We start from the raw sequence: 23,763 nt of genomic DNA, 5'->3' as shown, positions 1-23,763 counted from the left end.
AGCAACAACAGCCTTGCACTATTCTGGAAACCAGTGTAAGAACATCTGTCTGAAGAACCTGTCCACATTTCCAAATGTAAATTTTACAGAAGAGCAAACACGGTATTCACACTATATCATCTGACATGTTGCCTATGGCACAGCAGTTAGAAAACGCCAGTGCTTGCTGCATCTTGCTAAGCTGTCCATTAATTTGTTTTGTTGATTTTTGCTATGAGAGGACAAGAAAGATGGGACCCACAGTATCTGCTCTAATGTTCTTTTATATTTGTAAATAAAATGTTTGGGAATGGCCCTTGAACAGAATAATAAATGCTTTTATGATACTGTTTTGTACAACTAGGTGTCACACATGATATAGCTTAGATAGCAGCTTACCACTTTTATGCTCACCTGCCATAAATTGCATGAATTCTTGGACAACACATGATCTTTATTGCTTTTAGACTCTACTGAATTCTGGTAAGATCCTTTGTTTAGCTAAAATTAATAACACTTGAGAATAATATCTCTTTTTCAAATATAACTTCAATGTGCTATGTTAGAATAAAATTCAGCTTAAATATTATGTGAGTCACTTATCAAGTCATTTAAAAATTCAAGAGTTTAACTTTATTTGAGAATACGCTTTAGGTACTTTAAATATAATATGTGAATCATTGTTCCAAAAAAAGCGTTCTCATCTTTCTCTCCAAGGTATTAATCCTCAGAAACTGTAAGATATTGGTGTCTAATTTTTCTTTCCTGGAAGAGGAGATGAGTATTTTCAGATACATAGATATATACATAGATACAAAAAAGCACATACAGTATATGTATGTGCATATGTATTTGTATATATGCATAAATATGAAGCAAACCTTTTGTAGGTTATTTTGCTTAAAATGTTTGTCTTACTGATTTTAATTTTTCATGTTAATCTTAATGAGATAATTACATGTAAGAGAAAAACAAATATCCATAAAGGACATATTAGAATTAGCTTCTCAGCATTGTGACAGAACTCTAAATTCCTTATGACAGAGAGTAAAAGAGCTCCTCTGGACAGCTTATACAGTAATCCCGAGTAATGGGTTTGTTATTTTATGAGGCTGAATGTCTAGGTCACCACAGATTTTAGAAGGGACTGTGACAGATAACACCAGGCTCTTTTAAAAGTAGCCACATTGTTCTACTTTACAGACCTTATTTTACATGACATGGGTACAGTTTTTGGTCATGAATTGATACTTTTAACTATTTTGATGCTGTCGTGTCCTCGTCAACACCAATGTTATCTTCAAAAATGGAGGACTAAAATGTTTAAAATACATGAAATACTTCTGTACGTTTTTCTCCACCTAGAATACTGGTCAGTGACTGATAGTGCTTCTAGGATGGCATTGCAAGTCATGAATGAATTAAGACTTCCCTTCAGCAAAATCCTTCATTTGCAGTTAAAGCATGTGCCATAACATAGCAAGCACTGAACATAGATCAAGCAAATCAAAATTGTACCCTGGTCAAAAGCAAGGGAAATATCCAGTTCCTGCCCACTCTGGCCATCCTCTCCCACCTAAGGTGGAGAGGACTGACAAGCACATGTGAAGTCCACCTGTTAAGTCCAAAACTGAGACCCTACCAGAGGACTAGACAACACTTCTCCCCCACCCCTCATCACCGTGCCACTAAGGGCCTTGTTATAGCAGTTCCTTTTAGCCAACACATCATGTCTGGCTAAACAAAAAATCACAAGAAAGGAGAAGAAAATAGAACCATATAAAATGCACAATTAAAATAATAAAATGCAGAAAAAGAGAAGACAAAATAGAAACAAAGAACAAACAAAACTGTTAGAAATATGGTAAATATTAATATAACTATATCAGTGATCACTTTGAACATCAATGGTCTAAAAAGACAGAGATTGTCAGAGTGGATCCAAAAACAAGATCCAACTACATATTTTCAGAAAGAAACCCACCTCAAATATAAATACAAAGATTAACAGTATATGGATATAGAAAAATATACCATGCTAACATGAATCAAAAAATATAATTTAAAAACTCATTAAAAATATACCACACTAACATTAATTTTAAAAGGGGGGTAGCTATTTTTATTTCAGACAAAGAAGACTTCAAAGCAAGGAAGGTTGTCAGGTTTATCAGGTTGATATCAGGTTTATCAGGTTGCCAGGTTTATCAGGTTGATAAAGAATGTCATTACATATTGATAACTTGGTCAATCCTACAAGAAGGCATAACAATCTATAGTGTGTGTACACTGAACAACAGAACATCAAAAGATGTGAAACAAGAATTGATAGAACTACAAAGAGAAATAGATGTATCCACTATCATCGCTGGAGTTTTCAATAGCCCTCCTTCACAAATGGACAGATCCAGCGGGCTGAAAATCAGTAAGGACATTGTTGAACTCAATAGCACCATCAGTTGACTGGATATAATGGACATCTGTAGATAATGTCAACAAACAATAGAACACATTCTTCCAACTCACGGGGAACGTTCTCCAAGATACACCACATTCTAGGCCACGAAATATACCTACACAAATTCAGAAGAATAGAAATAGTACAACATCTGCAGTCAGACCACAATGGAATTAAACTGGAACTTAATGATGGCAACATAGCTGGAAAATCCCCAAATGTGTGCAAATTAGACAACACACTTTTAATCAGCTCATGGATCAGAGAAGCCTCAATAGAGATTTTTATTTATTTTTTTAAATATTTTATTTATTCATGAGAGACACAGAGAGAGGCAGAGACACAGGCAGAGGGAGAAGCAGGCTCCACAAAGGGAGCCTGATGTGGGACTCGATCCCGGGACTGCAGGATCATGCCCTGAGCCAAAGGCAGACACTCAACCACTGAACCACCCAGGCATTCCTCAAGAGAGATTTTTAAATAGTTGTAGTAAGTTAAAATGAGAACGAACCTGTCAGATCTTTTATGTTAGAAGAAATCACATTCAGCATGTTGAGAAGTAGATTTTTAAAAATTTACTCTTGAATGTTGCTATTGCAGTGTGTTTACAGAGTAGTTGAGAGAATAGGCATTTGCCCGTTTCTCCGGACTGTGGAAAAAATGAAAAGGTGATAAATGGTAGCAGAACAACTTGCGCCCATAGACAATTTAGGGCTAGAATAAGTAAGTTTATTAAATATTTATTAATTGCCAAATGAATAAAGAGTTGCTGACCTGGGCACATGAATCAGGGATGGGCCTTGGTGAGGGAGCGGGGTGAGGTCGGCACGGGTACATGGGTTTATGAACACTATGTGAGAAGCAGGTCCATTGCTTATATTTATGACCTCAAATTTTTGAGTCACTTTTTCTGCCAGTGTCAGTTGTGTTGTGACTATGGTCCCCGCCATGACCTTGCTCAATGGGTGGGAGTTAGGAGGGAAGAGAGAGATGAAATCCAATGAGTATTTAACAATGATTTATTGAGAATCTTCTGTGTGCCACACCTGCTACCATTGGCAGAAAATACAATTTTCATAAAAACACAGAGGCCTTGCTTCCCTGGAGTTATTCTACATAATTTTTAGACTATTTCAAAATCCAGCAAACAAGGACCAAAAACTGAGGGCAGAAGAGAAGATGTGTTTATTTCGGTCTGTATTGTTTCTGGCTACAGTTAATTGGAAAATCATACAAATATTCAGTGGGAAGTGGTTTAGGAGAGTAATAACTGATCATTTTGCTTCAGCACTCTACAGTATCCAGCATATACTGTACACTAAGTGAAAAATGTTTTTCTTTCAAGGTAACTGAACTGCACAACATCAAAAATATAACCAGACTGCCTCGAGAGACAAAGAAGCATGCAGTGGCAATTATCTTTCATGATGAAACGTCAAAGACATTTGCCTGTGAGTCAGGTAAGCAATTATAGCCTCGTCTACAGCTTCTGGAAATTGAACTGCTTCAGAGACAATGGCCCAGATGGATTAAGTTATACCACTGAATAGGAAGGCTTATTGTGATAAGACTGTGATGTAGAAGACTTTAGGGAGAAGCTCAACCTATTGATTCCTACAGATGTTTTGGGTGCTTGTTTATTATCTGTCTGTGTCTGGATTTTGCTCCCAGGTGGTCTGAGGACTCTTGAGGTTTCTATTCAAGCTTGAAGAATTAAGTAAACAGTGCCTGGGAGATGTTGTTAGGGCAAGCTTGTGACTTGTCTTCTGATTCTTGCCTGGTGCAGCTGTAGGCATTTGGTGGGAAAATAATAACACTGCCATGCGACAGTGTGGCAGAGCACAGCTGAAGTCCCCAGACATTCCAGAACGGAACTTTGAGCAATTGGCTGCTTTCATGGATTCTCAGTACTACAAGTAAATACATTTCAGATTGAATTTTAGCATCCCAGCTCATAAAGCACGCTGACATCGTTGAGATGCACAGCAGTTTATAGTTTGAACCTGCAGTATTTTTCATTTTGAAATCCCTCTGCTATGTAATGTATTAGTTGGCTTATTATAGCTTTTTAAAGATTTTTCTCAATGAAATGGTGCATTCGTCTTATAATGGATGGAAGCAAAAAGCACTAAGGGATCGAAAGATGGGAATTTAAAATAATAGTGAAGTCTTTAGTAGAAGCCTTGCTGAGTATTTTTTTTTTTTTAAAAAAAGAGGAAATAAAGCTTCTGGATTTAGAGTTAAAGTTTACAGGTGTAATTAATATCAGGTTCTATTATTCTAAAATTGATCATGTCAACTTGCCCAAACAAAATTGTTCACATCTCCTCACCTATGCTTTTCTTAGTTTTGCTAAACTGAATGGGAATTTATCAATGTGTTATTCCTCGGATCCCCATAATCCCTTTCGCCATACTTCTCTTCCATCATCATCTGGCCTCATTTCATTGTTTAAAATTGACTTTTGGCATTGCATAGTAGTCTGTTAACTTGTGATATCAATTCCATTTTGCAATAGAGCCTGTCCCAACCTTGCTGGCATCCTATAACATCCAAAAGTATTTGTGTCATCTTGTTCACTGTCTTAAAGCTGTCTCACCACTTCACTCTTCTCTGAGCTCTTAGATAATGTCTCCTATTAAAATTAACAACCATAAAATTGGTTTTCCAAAAAAGATAAAAGATAATTTTCACTATTGTTTGTGTGCTTCAATTTTCACTACTGCCTTACAGTTTCGAAATTACACTGAGCCATGTTGTAGGTACATAGGCAATACTGGAGTCTGTTATTTCAGATAAGAATGATACTGAATTATGTTTCTGAAATTCAGATGCAGAGTTGTCACCCACAAGTCTAATGTTGGAAGCTCTTTAAGATTATTTTTATTTCCTTTGTGATGGTGGTTGTTTCATGGGTTGTGCATTTTTGAGAGACAAAGACTCTTGCTTAAAACAAAATGGGCTTAATTTCCAAGAGAAGAATTTCCAGACAGTGAGGCTGAAACTAGAACCAAATGTAAAAATAAAAGAACATTTTTATTTGAATTGCTGGCAAAGAGTTTTCAACTCATTTAAATTTATGGCTTATTTAAATTATTTGTTTTTTAAATCACTTTTGTGTGTAGATATAGCAGTCTACTTGAAACTAGTATAAACGTGTTTAAGAAACTATGGCATGGTTTTATTAAATTTTCTTAACTTCATGACACATGACAATGGAAAAAAGAAAGGAAGAAAAAAATCACATAAACAGGGAATTTGAGTACTTTTTCTAGCAAATTATATTTTTTTTGGATCGTTGTTAAGATCAATAGTCCATGTCTCCTGATAAAATGGCAAAATCATTTGGAAAAAAGACTCCAGCTGTAAAGCAGTCACAGATGTGAAAATCAAAACAGCAATACGGTTAAAGCCAAAATTAAAAGGAGCTCTCACATTTTATTTCTAATATGAATGCAGGTAAACAGAGATTCTTATGAGGGCTAGTGAGAAGGTGAATTGCTTCAATTTTTGTTTCAAGAAAACAGGCAACTGGTATGAAATAAGTATACATACCCTTGACTCAGTGAGCATCTTTGGGAACATATCCTGTAGAAACATACATACCAGCACATGAGGTCATGGGTTTAAGCAAATTATGTGTAATGACAGCACAATTGGCAACAAATAAATGGCTGTCAAGAAAATATTTGAACAAATTATTGTATATCCTTATCATGAAATGTCACATAATCACTAGAAAGAACTCTAAGCCAATTAACTGGAAGACATTTCTATGAATTTTAGTACTTCAAGCAAAACCAACCAGCAGAGAAGTATATACTGAAGAGTCACCTTTATAAAAGTAACGAGATAGTGTGTGTTTTACCAAGAGTTACCTGGGGTGAGAGGGAGTAATAATGAAGTGGATGGAAAAGAAAGCTGGGAAAAAGGTGCAATCGCGAAAAAGGAATAGAAAATAAAATGAACAGAAGAAAATACCCAGCATATAAACTACCCCACTTATATGAAATTATGTATATGTGACCATGTGAATGAATGTATACAATTTTTTAAAGTTAGTCATCAGAGAAGTGCAGATTAAAACCATAGTAAGATATCATGGTGCACCTATCAGAATGGCTAAAAATGTTTAAAACATAACACCGCCAAATGTTTGTGAGGTTGCAGAGAAACTAGATTATTCATACTTTGCTGGCAGGAACGTAAAATGGTACAGACACTTTGGAAAGTGGTTAGCAGCTTCTTATAAAATTAAACGTCATTATTACATGATCCAGCAATTGCATTCTTGGACATTTATCTCAGGAAAAAAATGGAAATTTATGTCCATACACACATATACATGTGTATTCACAATAGCTTTGCTCGAAATAGCCGAAAACTGAAAAGAACCCAGATGTCTTTTGACAAACCGTGGTCATCCCCTCACACCATGAAATACTCCTCAGCAATAAAAAGGAACAAACTCTGATATAAAAGCAGCAACCTGGATGAATCTTGACTGAATTACGCCAAGGGAGAACAAGTCGATCCCAAAAGGTTATGTATTTTGTGATTCCATTTATGTAAGATCTGTGAAATGACAAATTTTAGAAATGGAGGACAGGTTAGTTGTCAGAGGTTAGGAATGAGATTGGGGGTATGGAGCCCCAGAGGGATGTATGTCATAAAAGTTACATGAACTTGCATAGGCACTGAGCGGTTATCTTGATTTTAACAGGGCATAAACAGGCCTACACGGGCAGCAAACTGTATAGAACTTACAGGTACAAGTAAGTACAAGCAAAACCAGGGAAATCTGAATAAAATCAATACACTACCAATGTCAATATCTTGGTTGTGATATTATACAATAATTTTGCAAAATATCACTATTGGAGGAAAGTGGGCAAAGTTTACACAATCTCTCTGTAATATTTTTTATTACTACGTGTGAATCTACAATAATCTCAAAAAACTTCACAATGACAAATGTATCTATACTATCTCTAAGGTCACTGGTGATGTATTTTTTTTTTTTTTAAAGAGAGTACGGAGGGACTTGCAAGGTAAAAAAAGCATTTAGTATAGTCTAATATGGTAAAAAGAAACAGAGAACAGTAAGGACAGATGACAAAAATAATCCTAGATGTGTGCCTCGGTAGCTGGTATATGTTTTATGAGCACAAAGAAACATAGGCAAGGGTACATATGTGTGTGCTGTTCCTTCTAACATGTACTCCTTGCATGAGGGCCTCCCCACCGCCCCGCTCTGCCCCCTGCACACACTCATCTCCCAGCCACCTCCACACTGGCTTCCACTTTGGCACCAGTATGTCATGCTTCTTGCCCCCTCGTCTTACTTAATACCTCTGCTCTCCACATCCACAGCGCCCTGATTTCGGACTTCACATACTCCCTTCACAATCTCTCTGTGAAGACATGACCATATTTTCTTTCTCATCTCAGTATATCCAGCAACACAGTGCTGATAAAATTTGTTGAATTAATGGAGTAATAAATGAGTAAAAATTTGTATTTGAGTTTTGTTATAATGACATATTTATCATTTCAGCTTTTTCTAAGAGATAATTTTTTAAAAACAAGTTTTAGAGGCTAATTTGGCAGTTCCATGGGGAAAACTGTTTCAATTGCCAAATAACAGATTGTTGTGTGTGATGGTGTGCAGGGGAGTAAATGATCATTGTGCTGTGTGTGTGTATGTGTATGTGTGTGTGTAAATTGCCATGGCCCACCAGGTCAGCTGCAATAACCCTATGAGTAGGATATGATGGAATGCAAATAAGAATTTCTGGAGTTTGCCTATTACTTGAAAAGAGATCTGTTGATCCTTCTTTTTGAATATGTTCTAATCTCAAGTTGAGGCCTAGAAAATGAAGGAGCAGATGGTTTAGATGTTGGAAACCTAGAATCTAGTTAATAGATTCTGTTTACCTTCATTAAGGAAAAGAGAAAAAAGGAAAAAGTTCAACTATGTCTGTCTAAGAATACCTTAGAAATATTGCAGGTCTGGTTCCAGACCACCACAATAAAGTGAGTATTATAATAAAGTGAGTCAAATAAATTTTTCAGGTTCCCAGTGTAAATAAAAGTTATGTTTATACCACACTGTAGTCTATTAATTGTGCGATAGCATTATGGCTAAAAAAAATGTATATGGCTTCATTTAAAAATACTGTATTGCCAAAAAATGCTGACCACCATCTGAACTTTCAGCGAGTCATAATCTTTTTGCTGTTGGAGCATCTAGCCTCAGCATCAGCTGATCAGGGTGACGGTGGTGGCTGATGAAGTTTGGAGTGCCTGTGGCAAGTTTCTTGAAATAAGACAATGAAATTTGCCACATCGATGGACTCCTGCTTTCATGAACAATTTCTCTGCAGCATGCAGTGCTGTTTGATAGCATTTTACCCACAGTAGAACTTCTTTCAAATTTGGAGTCAGTTCTTCTCAAAACGTGCCTCTGCTTTATCACTAAGTTTATGGAAGATATTCTAAATCTTTTGTTGTCATTTCATTTATCTTCATAGCATCTTCAGCGGGAGTAGATTCCATATCAATAAACCACTTTCCTTGTTCATCCATAGACATCACTCATCACCCATTAAACTTTTACTAGGAGATTGTAGCAATCCAGTCACATCTTCAAGCTCCACTTCTTGTTCTAGTTCTCTTAATGTTTCCACCACATCTGTGGGCCACTCATAAGGGTTGGAATCAATTCTTCCAAACTCCTGTGGTTATACTTTGACCCCTTCCCATGAATTATGAATGCTCTTATGGGCACCTAAAACAGTAGATTCTTTCCAGAAGGTTTTCAATTGACCTTGCCCAGATCCATCAGAGGAATCACTATCTATGTCAACTATAGCCAGAATTACTCCTTGATTCATGAGCTGCAGAATGGATGTTGTGTGAGCTGGCATGGAAACAACATTGATCTCATTGTACATCTCCAATCACAGCTCTTGAGTGACCAGATGTATTGCCAATCCAATAGCAGTAATATTTTGAAAGAAATCTTATTTTCTTAGCAGTAGACCTCAACAGTGGGCTTAAAATATTCAGTAAGCTGTGTTGTAAACAGATGTGCCATCATTGAGACTTTGTTGTTCCATTTACAGAGCACAGAGTAGATCCAGCACAATTCTTAAGGGCCCTAGGACTTTCAGAATGGCAAATGAACTCTGGCTTCAACTTAAGTCACACTGCATGACATCCTAAGAAGTCAGCCTGTCCCTTGAAGTTTTATAGCCAAGCATTGACTTCTCCTCTCTAGCTGAGAAAGTCCTAGATGACATCTTCCAATTTAAGGTTATTTCTATCTGTACTAAAAATCTGTTATTTAGTGTAGCCACCTTCTTGAAATATCTTAGCCAGATCTTCTAAATAACTTGTTGCAGCTTCAACATCAGCTCTTTCTACTTCACCTTGCACTTTTATGTTATAGAGATGGCTTCTTTCCTTTAAACCTTATGTATCATCTCTACTAGCTTCAGACTTTTCTTCTGCAGCTTCTTCACCTCGAAGCCTTCATGCACTGAAGAAAGTTTGGACCTTGCTCTGGATTAGGCTTCGGGTTGAAGGAATGTCACAACTGGTTTGATCTGTTCTCCAGGTCACTATGACTTCCTCTGTATCAGCAAGAAAGCTGTTTAGCTTTCCTGTTATTCATGTCATCACAGGAGTTCTTTCAAGAATTTCTCCTTTGCAGTCACAGCATGGTTGACTGGCACAAGAGGCAGAGGCCTAGCTTCTACCTATCCCAGCTTTTGACATGCCTTCCTCACTAAGTTTAATCATTTCTAGCTTTTGATTTAAGATGAGACATATGTGACTCTTGCTTTCACTTGAACACCAAGAGGGCATTGTCATCAAATATGGCTTATTTTATTATTAATAGGCCTAATTTTAATATTGTTGTGTCTCAAGGAATAGGGAGGCCTGAGGAGGAGACAGGGAGATAGCCAGCCAGTGGAGATTCAGAACATGCACATCATTTATCAGTTAAAGTTCACCATCATGTATAGACACAGTTTGTGCCATCCCAGAACAATTACAATAGTATCATCAAAGATCACCATAACAAAAAAATTTGAAAAACTGCCAGAATTACCAAAATGTGACCCAGAGATACAAAGTGAGCAAATGCTGTTGGGAAAACGATGTCGATAGACTGATGCAGCGTTGCCAATGAACCTTCAGTTTGTAAAGAACTTGACATTGGCTCAACACAATAAAGTGAAGTATACTAAAACATGGTATGCCTGTATATGAAATCTGAAAATTTATCTCCAAATAATTGAAGGTCAGTTGTATTTAAAGTCTGAACAGCCTGATTAATTTCTGAAATAATTATTTGAAGCATTGAATGTATTCCATAATATAATGAAGTTATTTATATAGTTTCTTCCATCCAAAATATGTAATGGAATATTCATGAATTGGATAAATTCCCCCATATTAAAAATGAAAAGTATTTGAGTAAATCCCAAGTCCTAATATATATCCACATTTTTATAATTAAATTTTTAAAATTTTTGTATAAGTATTACTTTGTACCCAAAATACCTGGATATCATTTGCTCACATTATGTTCCCAGATTCTATATCATTATTTCTAAGAGAACATTATTTTCTAAAAATAACATCTTTTCCCCATAACCCTTTCTTAGTCAATAAGATATATTTGTATCTTACATTATTATTGCTGATTGTTTTAATAAAACATTTTTTTCCTGGAGGATTTTCTGTGGTTTTCTGCTTCTCATGCTTCACATGATCTTTCCTACCACAAATAAATTCAAAAGAGATACAGTAAAAAATCATTCATTTCATTCAAAATGAAAGGTAATAGGAATGCATTGAAGTCTTTATTTTGATTAATACTTTATAATATAGGCAATTACAAAACCTGTGTTGGCTCTCACTTCTGACACAGAACCTATAAACAGAAATGAACCTATGCCTCTGTGGTAAAGATTTAGACACTAGACAAAAAGCCTGTTCTTGGACTTAGGTGAATGGAACCCACTATGAAGCCTAATCACCATGAATATTACAATGAAGAAAATGCGCATGTATAATTTCACCAAAAATGTTTTTTTAAAGCATTTCTATTTCCCAATTATGAAATCCTTTGACTCACGTAGATTATTTGATTTTGGAAGTGTTCAACTTATGAATGAAAGGAAAGTTCTTCATATAAGGGCTCTATCTTTTTAAAAGATTGATTGATTGATTGATTGATTGATTACTTGATTGATTGATTTGAGAGAGTGCATGCTTGTGTGCACACAAGGGAGGGAGGGGCAGAGGGAGAGGGAGGATCAGACACCCCGCAGAGCTCTATCCCAGAACCCTGGGATCACCACCTGAGCCAAAGGCCAACACTTAACTGACTGAGCCACCCAGGCACCTAAAGGTTCTATTATTGGAGGTACTCACCCCTGACTGTAGAACTTTTCATATTTGTGGTAATAAAGCTAATTTAATAGAAGTGAGCCAGTTAAACAACTAGCAGATTCTGATAATTATTCAGTTATATAGTCAAGTATGACTTTAAATTGTTAAAGTATAGTTTCTAGAATCCAAGATAACAGCTGGCACATATCCACTACAAAGGACAAAATCAATTTTATTGCATTTAAGGAGTCAAATTTGGGTATGTGATATCAAAAGATATTCACTGCTGCTGCTCAGATTACATGGTCTGTGGATAAACATAATACTTTGGTTTCAAGTGATGTCAGCCCAGCACTTTTTATGAGCAGTCCATTTACTTTGGGGATAATGGGCGACATTTCTGTTTACTGATTGTTCAATACAAAAGACAACTTGAATGAAGTTGAAACAACTTCTATTTCTAGCTGACTCAGTCACTGTGGAATAGAATGGCTGGTTTATAACCATCTGGTTCTTAGCTATCCTGCTAAGAGATTTGGAAGAAATCATTTAAAAAAAACCAGCATCTAGTGACCTTGTGTAATCTGAAATGTGTTGGGATTTTGAAGTTTTTCTTTAGAGAAAGCAAAATGCATGTAGCGCTGACACTGTAATGAAACTAAATTTTTAACGTTCTCTGTAGACTCACATTGAATAAAACTACCAAACCTTACGTTGCACCTTGTCACAAAAGGACTAGGTTAATTCGGTAAAATTTGGTCCTGGTTTTATAAAGTTGGCATGATAAACAAATCAGGGACAGAAGCAATTTGAGCAATGTTTTATGACTTCATTCCCTTGTACTGTGAGGCGCTAATGTATAATGCAGGTGAGTGAAATGGTCTGTAGATTTAGTTGAGAGCAGTCCCTACCAGGGCATCAAAATAATGGCTGAGGTGAGTTGACACCACTTAGGATGAATGTGGCCCATGCACCAAACCTGAAAGAGGTTCTCTGATTTGGGGCATTGGAAACAAAGAACAATTGATTCACTGTGAAAGAAAAATGAATAAGCTAATGAACAGTTAATTTAGTTGTTCATCATTCAATGAAGTATCCTGATTTAATCACTCACTAAAAACTGATAAACTCTGGAGATTATTGTCTGGAGAATAAAATCTAGTACTCATTCCAGGAGTATTGCTTTAAGCCCCAATTCCAATGGTTTGCTTTTTCAGTTTCACCTGGTCCTCCTTTAGATCCCTACCTTTGAACTTTGTGAACAGTGGTAGAATGGTTTATCAGCCATCTGCTGTGTCAGCGCCCTGTCTAGGGTCACATCGTCCTCTCGTCCAGCACGCTGCACTTCCTGCCTATGGCTTCTGTGTGACTTGCTGCCCCTCATTTCAAACAGTGGAGCACTAGCTAACTCATGTGCCCTTTTTATGAGCTAATCAAAGTTTTCCCCCCAAAGTCAGTCAAGCTCCAGAAGGTACCTTTAGAACTAGCTACTATCTATGCAAGAATTTAAAATACTTTTCAAGTCTTATGAACAATTAACATAGATTGTCAGCTGGAAAATAGATAGGGAGGTGTCATTGTCATTCCTTATTCCCATACGTTAAGAAAATGCACTCTTGCTTTATTTTCAGGATTTACATAAAGAATATTACCTTTGATGTGTCACTCTGAAATTGTACCATATGCCAGTCTGTTATACAGAACTGTTCTTTTCTAAGAAATCAAACCATCTATAATTGGATGCCAGACTTTTTGAAATCTTTAAAGCAGAAAAGCAGTTTGAATATTTTTATGTGGGAAAAAAAATACCCCTTAATTTGAAATGTTGAATAAGGATTTAAAAATTGAGTATGTGTCTTAAAATGGCAACTCACTCAGTAAACTAACAAAAATATGTAGGATTTTCTTATTTAAGCTTTCCAGAAAATGTTTTAAATGATTAATATTCGATAGTGAGATAGGCCTCAAGGCTGAATTTATTTTTACCAGGCTTGTCACTTATAAACTCATATATTTGTAAAAGATTCGCTACAAACAGATTAGGAAGAGGTATTAATACAAAATGCCCTGGTAGCATAAAACCAGGGTGATATAATAAAAAGAGCTCATGACAGTTGAATTGAGTCCCCTAGAAAAATATGTTCAACACCCTTTACTTGGAAATAGGGTGTTTGCAGACATGATCATGTCAAAATGAGGTCATAGTTGATTAGACTTGACTCTACATCCAAAGGACTCGTGTTTTTATTAGAGAAAAGAGGGTGAAATTTGGCTACAATCAGAGGAAACAGAGAGAAGCAGGCCATGTGAAGATGAAGGCAGAGATCAGAAAGACACAGCGGCCACCAAGGAATGCCGGGGGTTGCCAACAGGACAAGAAACCAAGAGATAGGAATGACCCAGGTTCTCCCTCAGAGCCTCTGGATGAAACCAGGTTGGCTGGCACCATGATGTCCAGCCTATCCAACTGTTGAGAATAAATTGCTGTTGTCTTAAACCAGCCATTCTGTGATCATTTATGATGCCAGTCTTAGTACTAGCACATAGCTCTTTCAAATCAGGCTTTATTTTTTTTTAATTTATTTTTTATTGGTGTTCAATTTACTAACATACAGAATAACCCCCTGTGCCCGTCACCCATTCACTTCCACCCCCCGCCCTTCTCCCCTTCCACCACCCCTAGTTCGTTTCCCAGAGTTAGCAGTCTTTACGTTCAGTCTCCCTTTCTGATATTTCCCACACATTTCTTCTCCCTTCCCTTATATTCCCTTTCACTATTATTTATATTCCCCAAATGAATGAGAACATATAATGTTTGTCCTTCACCGACTGACTTACTTCACTCAGCATAATACCCTCCAGTTCCATCCACGTTGAAGCAAATGGTGGGTATTTGTCATTTCTAATAGCTGAGTAATATTCCATTGTATACATAGACCACATCTTCTTTATCCATTCATCTTTCGTTGGACACCGAGGCTCCTTCCACAGTTTGGCTATCGTGGCCATAGCTGCTATAAACATCGGGGTGCAGGTGTCCCGGCGTTTCATTGCATCTGTATCTTTGGGGTAAATCCCCAGCAGTGCAATTGCTGGGTCGTAGGGCAGGTCTATTTTTAACTCTTTGAGGAACCTCCACACAGTTTTCCAGAGTGGCTGCACCAGTTCACATTCCCACCAACAGTGTAAGAGGGTTCCCTTTTCTCCGCATCCTCTCCAACATTTGTTGTTTCCTGCCTTGTTAATTTTCCCCATTCTCACTGGTGTGAGGTGGTATCTCATTGTGGTTTTGATTTGTATTTCCCTGATGGCAAGTGATGCAGAGCATTTTCTCATATGCATGTTGGCCATGTCTATGTCTTCCTCTGTGAGATTTCTCTTCATGTCTTTTGCCCATTTCATGATTGGATTGTTTGTTTCTTTGGTGTTGAGTTTAAGAAGTTCTTTATAGACCTTGGAAACTAGCCCTTTATCTGATATGTTATTTGCAAATATCTTCTCCCATTCTGTAGGTTGTCTTTGAGTTTTGTTGACCGTATCCTTTGCTGTGCAAAAGCTTCTTATCTTGATGAAGTCCCAATAGTTCATTTTTGCTTTTGTTTCTTTTGCCTTCGTGGATGTATCTTGCAAGAAGTTACTATGGCCGAGTTCAAAAAGGGTGTTGCCTGTGTTCTTCTCTAGGATTTTGTTGGAATCTTGTCTCACATTTAGATCTTTCATCCATTTTGAGTTTATCTTTGTGTATGGTGCAAGAGAGTGGTCTAGTTTCATTCTTCTGCATGTGGATGTCCAATTTTCCCAGCACCATTTATTGAAGAGACTGTCTTTCTTCCAATGGATAGTCTTTCCTCCTTTATCGAATATTAGTTGACCATAAAGTTCAGGGTCCACTTCTGGATTCTCTATTCTGTTCCACTGATCTATGCGTCTGTTTTTGTGCCAGTACCACACTGTCTTGATGATCACAGCTTTGTAGTACAACCTGAAATCTGGCATTGTGATGCCCCCAGATATGGTTTTCTTTTTTAAAATTCCCCTGGCTATTCAGGGTCTTTTCTGATTCCATACAAATCTTAAAATAATTTGTTCTAACTCTCTGAAGAAAGTCCATGGTATTTTGATAGGGATTGCATTAAATGTGTATATTGCCCTGGGTAACATTGACATTTTCACAATATTAATTCTGCCAATCCATGAGCATGGAATATTTTTCCATCTCTTTGTGTCTTCCTCAATTTCTTTCAGAAGTGTTCTATAGTTTTGAGGGTATAGATCCTTTACATCTTTGGTTAGGTTTATTCCTAGGTATCTTATGCTTTTGCGTGCAGTTGTAAATGGGATTGACTCCTTAACCAGACAAAGACCCCACCAAAAAGGAGAATTACAGACCAATATCCCTGATGAACATGGATGCAAAAATTCTCAACAAGATACTGGCCAATAGGATCCAACAGTACATTAAGAAAATTATTCACCATGACCAAGTAGGATTTATCCCTGGGACACAAGGCTGGTTCAACACCCATAAAACAATCAATGTGATTCATCATATCAGCAAGAGAAAAACCAAGAACCATATGATCCTCTCATTAGATGCAGAGAAAGCATTTGACAAAATACAGCATCCATTCCTGATCAAAACTCTTCAGAGTGTAGGGATAGAGGGAACATTCCTCGACATCTTAAAAGCCATCTACGAAAAGCCCACAGCAAATATCATTCTCAATGGGGAAGCACTGGGAGCCTTTCCCCTAAGATCAGGAACGAGACAGGGATGTCCACTCTCACCACTGCTGTTCAACATAGTACTGGAAGTCCTAGCCTCAGCAATCAGACAACAAAAAGACATTAAAGGCATTCAAATTGGCAAAGAAGAAGTCAAACTCTCCCTCTTCGCCGATGACATGATACTCTACATAGAAAACCCAAAAGTCTCCACCCCAAGATTGCTAGAACTCATACAGCAATTCGGTAGCGTGGCAGGATACAAAATCAATGCCCAGAAATCAATGGCATTTCTATACACTAACAATGAGACTGAAGAAAGAGAAATTAAGGAGTCAATCCCATTTACAAATCAGGCTTTAAAAAAATACGTCATTTGTGGAGGGCTTTGTATGGGTTTCAACAGGTAGGTGGAGAAAAAAAAAAGAATTCTGTATATAAATGCAAACAAGAAATGATGAAATTCGTCCATGTTTTTAAAGTGGCTTTGGGAGCAGATGAGTGGAAATAGCTGAGAAGGGTTTATGAGTTTGGACTTTTTTTTAGAACATAAATGGGGCAAATTAAAGTTCTTTCTTTTTAAACTACAAATTTAAACTACAAATCGTTTTTCTTTCCCATTATCGAAGTGATACAAGTTCTCTATCTGAAAAATAAGGCTGACTTTATGTATTGAAAATGCTTAGAAATAAGGACTAAGTAAAATATAACACATTTAAATGCATAGCTCAGCTTATAAGAAAGAAAAGAGGTGCCACAAAAAGCTAAAATGAAGAGAAAGCTTTCAAGAGGAGTAAATTGGACCGGGAGCCTTTGTTCATCTTGGAATGAACATGGAACATGCAAGCATCTTCACAGCTGTGACTGCAGGGCAAGAGACGGCGCCTTGACTTCTACGAGTTGGGGAAGCACAGTTGAAAGCTTTCCATAAGAAGTGAGTAAGAAAACAAAATTCCAGTGCCAGCAAAGAAAAATGACTTCTAAGTGTGGCCCTTGTGAACATGTCAATCCACAGCTGACCTTGCTGGCCATTTTGTACCATTATACATTATACTACCTTCGTGATCCTGGACACCACCAGCCCAGGAATTTACCAAAATGACCTAGAATTTGGAATATTCCTTCAGCAACACATGCCTCTCTGGATTCCCATGTGCAGTTTCTAAGGTAGGAATGCACTGACAAAGAAGATCAAATCATAAGCAAACAAGCACTGTGGGTAAAGTTGGAAAACAAACTTAATGTACAAAAATGATCACTGTGGTGTTTTTTATACAATAGAAAAAAATCACAAACTAATTTTTCATCAAGTTGTCGTTGATTTACAAAAACAAAATAACTTGCAGCAATTAAAACTGATGGTGTACATTTCTGTTCATTCATTTGAATAGATGCAGATTATTAAGTGAAAAGTGCAGTTCACAAAATATACCATAGAGTGAGCCCAATATTTTGAACATGTGTAAACACACACACACACACACACACACACACAAACACATGCATGCACACATACATACAAATTTATCTGTATGGAAAAGCAACCAGTACTGAAAATTCACATCAGTGACTTTGCCTTAATGAGGGAATATCAAAGATGTTCTTTTTATATTTGTACTCTGAAAGTTGTCTAATTAGTAGACATTGATTTTGTTATTTTATGTATTATTAAAATATCATACTAGATATGATATAATATATATCATATATAATATACAATAATATAAATAATAGTATTACAAACATCTGTGAACTTGTCAACCAACTTAGAAATAAATGAATCAGGGGTGCCCGGGTGGCTCATTTGGTTCAACATTTGCCTTTAGCTCAGGTCACGATCCCAGGGTCCTGAGATCCAGCCCCGCATCAAGCATTGCCTGCTCAGTGGGAAGCCTGCTTTTCTTTCTCCCCACTACTCGTGCTCTCTCTCTCTCCCTCTCTCTCCCAAATAAATAAATAAAATCTTTAAAAAAGAAATAAATGAATAAAACTCAGTATAACTATGTGACGTGTGCCTTTGTTACAATTATATAATCCCTAAAATTTTATTATAACTATTTACATGTTTTATTTACTAGACATTTGTGATTTATACTTTTGTCATATTTAAATTTATTTCTAGAAATCATAATTTGTTATTTCACATATTTTTTAAATTTATATAAATTCTATATTCTTTGGCAAATTGCCATTTTTTGTCTGTTATATTTGTGAACTTTTACTTTGATACATATGGCCCTAGTTTGTTCATTTTATTTCATTACAGTCTGTTTTTCTGATAGCTGAGTTATACACTTAAAATATGTCCATTCATTCAAAATTGGCATCCATCAATGTAATTACATGACTCTTTTCCCTTAAACAATTAACAACTAAGCCCTGGGTGGCTTAGTTGGTTAAGTGTCCAACTTCCAAATCTTGATTTTGGTTCAGGGCATGATCTTGGGGTTCTGAGATCTAGCCCCGTGTTGGGCTCTGTGCTCACGGGAATTCTGCTTGAGATTCTCTCCTTCCCCCCACTCCACTCCTAACCACCTGCTTGCTCTCTCTCTCTCTCAAATAAATATTTAAAAAAAACAATTAATAGGACAAAATATATCAGTGTGTTTCCTGCTAAGTCATGGTCAAGAGCCTACTCTGGGGCCATACTGAGTTCAGGTGCTCCCAGGGTTCTGATTCCTCCTTGATAAATGGGGCCAATGGCAATTTTACATCATGGATTTGTAATAAAGATTTAATATCAAAAGAACATTACCTGAAACATACTAAACATTTGGCAAATTATAGTTAATAATCATCATCTTTATGTTTTAAAGGTCAATCCCAATTGGACATATTGAAGCATCATCTTCATAGACTTTTAAATTCAGTTTTCTGTAACACACAGGATTTTCACAACTTGAAATGGGTCTGTGAATTCCTTGTTCTTTCCTAGACAGAGTTTGGCATCAGGATGTTGTCAGTGTTCATAAAAAGAATGTCTTGTTTTTAAGTGTTTCTGCTTTTAAGGTTTAGAGCAATTTAAATAACAAATGAAATATTATGTTCATGTTGCTTTTTAAAGCTTCTGAGGTTAGTACATTTTTGAGTACTTTGTTTAAAACTTCATGGCCACCCAGGCTTTCTATATCTATCTGAATGCATTCTGGTAATTACGTTTTCCTGGAGTCCTGTCCCTTTTCTCCTGATTCTTAGATTCCTTTGTATCTGACCAGGCGAGACCACAGCCTCTGGCATCTAGTGCCTGGGTTCAAATGTCGGCTCCCCACTTTCCAGTGGGGAGAAAGTGCCTTTCTTCCCATGAACCTTGGCCATGGCATCTTTAAAAGCATAATTATAGAAAGTACTGAAATTGTTAATCACCTAGCAGGGTGACTGGAACTTGGTAAATGCTGTCAGTATTAACTATTATTACTGTATAACTTAGTGTTTTGGTTTCATTTGTCTACACTTCCCATTTGTAAAATTGTAGACTTGTGTGTTCTTCTCTTTTCTCTTTTTCTTTTTATCTAGAGTGTCAGGCATGTATGTATTTTCTTGTCTTGTTTTGGCAGATGAATGTGAGGAGAGGGAGCGAGTCAAGGAGGCACACTTTATGGGGCTAGGAGTTGTAGTGGTTGAGCTGGATGTGGAGAGGATCGAGGGCCTCAGGGTGGTGATTGGGTTTGAAATCATGGAGGAGCGACAGTGGACTGGCGGTCCTGATGGAGTTCAAAGAGTGTTCGAACTGAGATAGTCACTGGAGTAAATTAGAAACATAAGTGATGCCAGTCCAAGGTTGAAATGTGTGAAGCTAGTTTCAGTGAAGGATGGGAACTGTGATTATTTGGAAATTTTCCTTATGGGAAATAGTTAATTACTCAACAATAAAAGATGATGCTTTGCACAGGGTATGTAAGGTAAGGTGCTGCCAATCATGTATTATGAAGAGGAGAGCATGGCCTTAAAGTATATCTAAAATAGTGTAATTAAAAGTGCATGCTGTTATACTTCCTGGGCTGGCTTCTTAGGAGGATTTCACTTTTGCAAAGAAATATATTCATCTAATTTTATGACTTACAAATACTCAAAATACAGCAACAGACTTTGTGTTAATCTCCCTTTTGAATCTTTCAGCTTCAACAGATTTAGATGCCAGATACATGTAACACTCGCACCTGCATCTGAGAAGGATCACATAGGAAATCTCATTTAATTTTTTAAATAAGTCCCTTCCATTTATTGTGTTTTCCATGCACGCACCTTCTTATTAGCTTATAAACCCACACCTTATTTTTATGACTTTCTCCGGGTCTATAAGGAGAGAAAATAGAGACTAGAGAATTATATTTAAGTCTACAGCTTGATAACCTTCGTCTCTTGTGAATTCGAGCTTTGTGTTATGAAAGCACATCACATTGACATCTGCAGGATTTGTTTTGATAACTATAATTTCTTGGACACAATATATCACCAAGCTGCCTCTTAATGTCTGCAGCCAAAAGCACTTTTCTTTAGTGTGTCACTAAAAGTGTTATGAAATAAGCAATAGGATTTTGTGTTTAAGTACCCTGTTGCCATTTGCTTCAAGCTGTCTTTAAATGTACTACCTCTAACAACATAGCTGTGGTTCACTCAATTGTAGTGAATTTGTTTATAAACAGCAAGGCAGATGTCAGCAACAAATTAGATTTAATGCAGGTCACCAAGGCCTCCTTAGATAAGGAGCTTGCAGGCATTGAGTGGAAATTGCGGAATGACACAAAGAAAATTGAGATTCAGAGATTCGAACAACTGGTAGGTGCAACAGTTATATTGTTTAAGGGATATAAACATAAGACATTTTTTAAAAAATTTAACCTTGAGACCAGTTCCCACTTAGGAATTTCAGGAAGATAGGACACCTGGGTGGCTCAGTGGTTGAGCATCTGCCTTTGGCTCAGGGTGTGATCCCGGGGTCCTGGGATCAAGTCCCACATCAGGTTCTCCACAGGGAGCCTGCTTCTCCCTCTGCCTATGTCTCTCTGTGTCTCTCCTGAATAAATAAATAAAATCTTTTTTAAAAAAGGAAATTTCAGGAAGGTAAGAACTTAAAGGAGTGTTTCTGACTGGAAAGAAAAAACAGTCATTGCTTGTGTCCACCCCAAGCACTCCTGGATCATATGAGCTAGAACTGCCCTTTCCCTGTTCCCACAATGCTTTGTTCATACACTCAGATGATTATTGCAGATTCTCCATGTGTTATATTCAGGGAGGGGTTTCAGTGTGTGGAGAAGGTGATAAAATCTACCGAAAACATAACTGTGAAAGTAAAATTCACCTTTGGTCTAAATAATTTATTGAACACCTGTGTTGCCTAGATGACATTGACTCAAATGTGCATAATCATATTCCCAAGAAAAGGTCTTTGTCTTCTAAGAAAGTAAAGAAACGCAGGCCAGTGGAATTAAATAGATCCAAAATTCAGCCCATTATTAGCTCTGCCACTAGACAAGATACTCAATCCCTCTAAGTGATGGCTACTGATATTTAGCAAATACTGTTGTGCTTCTGAAATGAGCTCACTTAAATTTCACTGTAAAGCTCACTGTGCTTTACAGAATGAGCTCACTTAAATTTCACAGTTCACATAAAGCTCTTAGAAGGATCATATTCCCATCGTAGGAAGGGATGAAATGAAGGTGCAAAGAGGTGATACCCATCGTTGATAAGTGCAAGAGCCAGGATGTAAATCCAGAACCTCCACTCCCAGCTACTCTACCCCCATGTATTTTAGTCTGACCATTTTCATCTGCAAAAAGGAATAATTTACAGTGCCATTGACTGAGATTGTGGTGAATACTATGGCACAGAGTAAACCCTTTGTGAATGCTAACTGCCATTATTTTGGCCTTAGGTAGCTACCTCTTTTATAAATTCTTTTTTTTTTAAGATTTTATTTATTTGAGAGAGAGAGCATGCTGCATGCACACACGCAAGAAAGAGTGGGGGTTGATGGGGAGCAGAGGGAGAAGCAGATGGGGAGAAGAGTGGGATTGAACCCACTGAGCAGGGGTTCAATCCCAGGACCCTGAGATCACAACCTGAGCCTGAGGAAGGTACCTAACCAAATGACCCACCTAGGCACCCCTCTTTTATCAATTCTTGATATAGGGTAGAGAGGGAATGATCACATTTCATTGTTTGGGAAGTTTTTATGTTGAATTCGCCGGAAACAGTTCAGAAATGAGTTTGTTTTATTTATTGGAAAAGTCTATCCCCCTTTCCTGAACCTAGGCTTACTTAAAGAGATGAGCTTAAAGATATTCATCACCGCCATCAAAACTATCAATCATAGAAATCCTGTCATGGTACCCAGAGATATATTAAATCATCATTATGTTTTTAAAAGATTTTACATATTTATTCATGAGGGAGAGAGAGAGGCAGAGACATAGGCAGAGGGAGAAGCAGGCTCCTCATGGGGAACCTGATTGGAACTCGATCCCAGGACCCCGGGACTATGCCCTGAGCTGAAGGCAATGCTCAACCACTGAGCCACCCAGGCATCCCATAAATCATCATAATTTTAACTTTGATTTTCTATTACTTGAGAAAGGCAACTGCTTCATACATTTTTTTAAGATTTTATTTATTTTATTAATGAGAGACACAGAGAGAGAGAGAGAGGCAGAGACACAGGCAGAGGGAGAAGCAGGCTCCATGCAGGGAGCCCAACATGGGACTCGATCCCAGGTTTCCAGGATCACGCCCTGGGCCGAAGGCGGCGCCAAACCGCTGAGCCAAACCGGGCTGCCCTTCATACATTTTTTAAACATAACAATCTTTTGCAACCATTTTTATATCAAATACTAGCATAATAAAAACTTTCAAGTTTTGGGCCTTTGTAATCTAAAATCAGATTTAAAAAATCAGGTGCTTTTCTGCAATCAGAGAAAATGTCAAAGTAATCATAATCCTTTTTGCAAAAAGTTGTTTGGTCTCAATTTTCATGAATACGAGATCTGTCCCTTTAATCATTGGACCATCCTGTTAGATTTCTAAACCACATGCAATTAACCAAATGAAAGCTTAGCCAGGGATGACTTTCATGAAAGAATTACTCTCGGATTCTTTTTAGGGACTATATTCTCAATTTAATTAACTGATTCCTAACTGTGTCTTTTTCTCCTTTAACAATGTCATTTTATTAGTCTTTCAGCTTATAAGAAACC

General features: G+C 37.1%; 1 protein-coding gene and 2 long non-coding RNA genes across 5 annotated transcripts in view; 1 reads left to right on the top strand and 2 right to left on the bottom strand.

Annotated features, from left to right (window-relative positions):
- The window catches only part of DOK6 (docking protein 6), a 369,850-nt gene that overhangs the window by 132,410 nt on the left and 213,677 nt on the right, over positions 1-23,763 (top strand). For all 3 annotated transcript variants that reach the window (XM_077885115.1, XM_077885193.1, XM_077885253.1), the window contains one exon: positions 3,783-3,897. In XM_077885115.1, coding sequence (XP_077741241.1) covers positions 3,783-3,897 — 115 coding nt within the window. The remainder of the gene's footprint in view (positions 1-3,782; positions 3,898-23,763) is intronic.
- The window catches only part of LOC144306055 (uncharacterized), a 117,442-nt gene that overhangs the window by 40,132 nt on the left and 53,547 nt on the right, over positions 1-23,763 (bottom strand). The gene's annotated exons all lie outside the window — the stretch shown is intronic.
- Positions 2,146-6,111, bottom strand: LOC144306134 (uncharacterized). The gene is made up of 3 exons (XR_013373177.1): positions 5,993-6,111; positions 2,949-3,086; positions 2,146-2,552 (listed from the first exon to the last, which is right to left on the bottom strand). It is a non-coding gene; the product is annotated as an uncharacterized LOC144306134 (long non-coding RNA).

This window comes from Canis aureus, chromosome 1, assembly GCF_053574225.1.
Source record: "Canis aureus isolate CA01 chromosome 1, VMU_Caureus_v.1.0, whole genome shotgun sequence".
In the NCBI taxonomy this organism is placed as follows: Eukaryota; Metazoa; Chordata; class Mammalia; order Carnivora; family Canidae; genus Canis; species Canis aureus.
The sequence above is the reverse complement of the archived record's forward strand: the minus strand, read 5'-3'. Positions and strand labels throughout refer to the sequence as shown.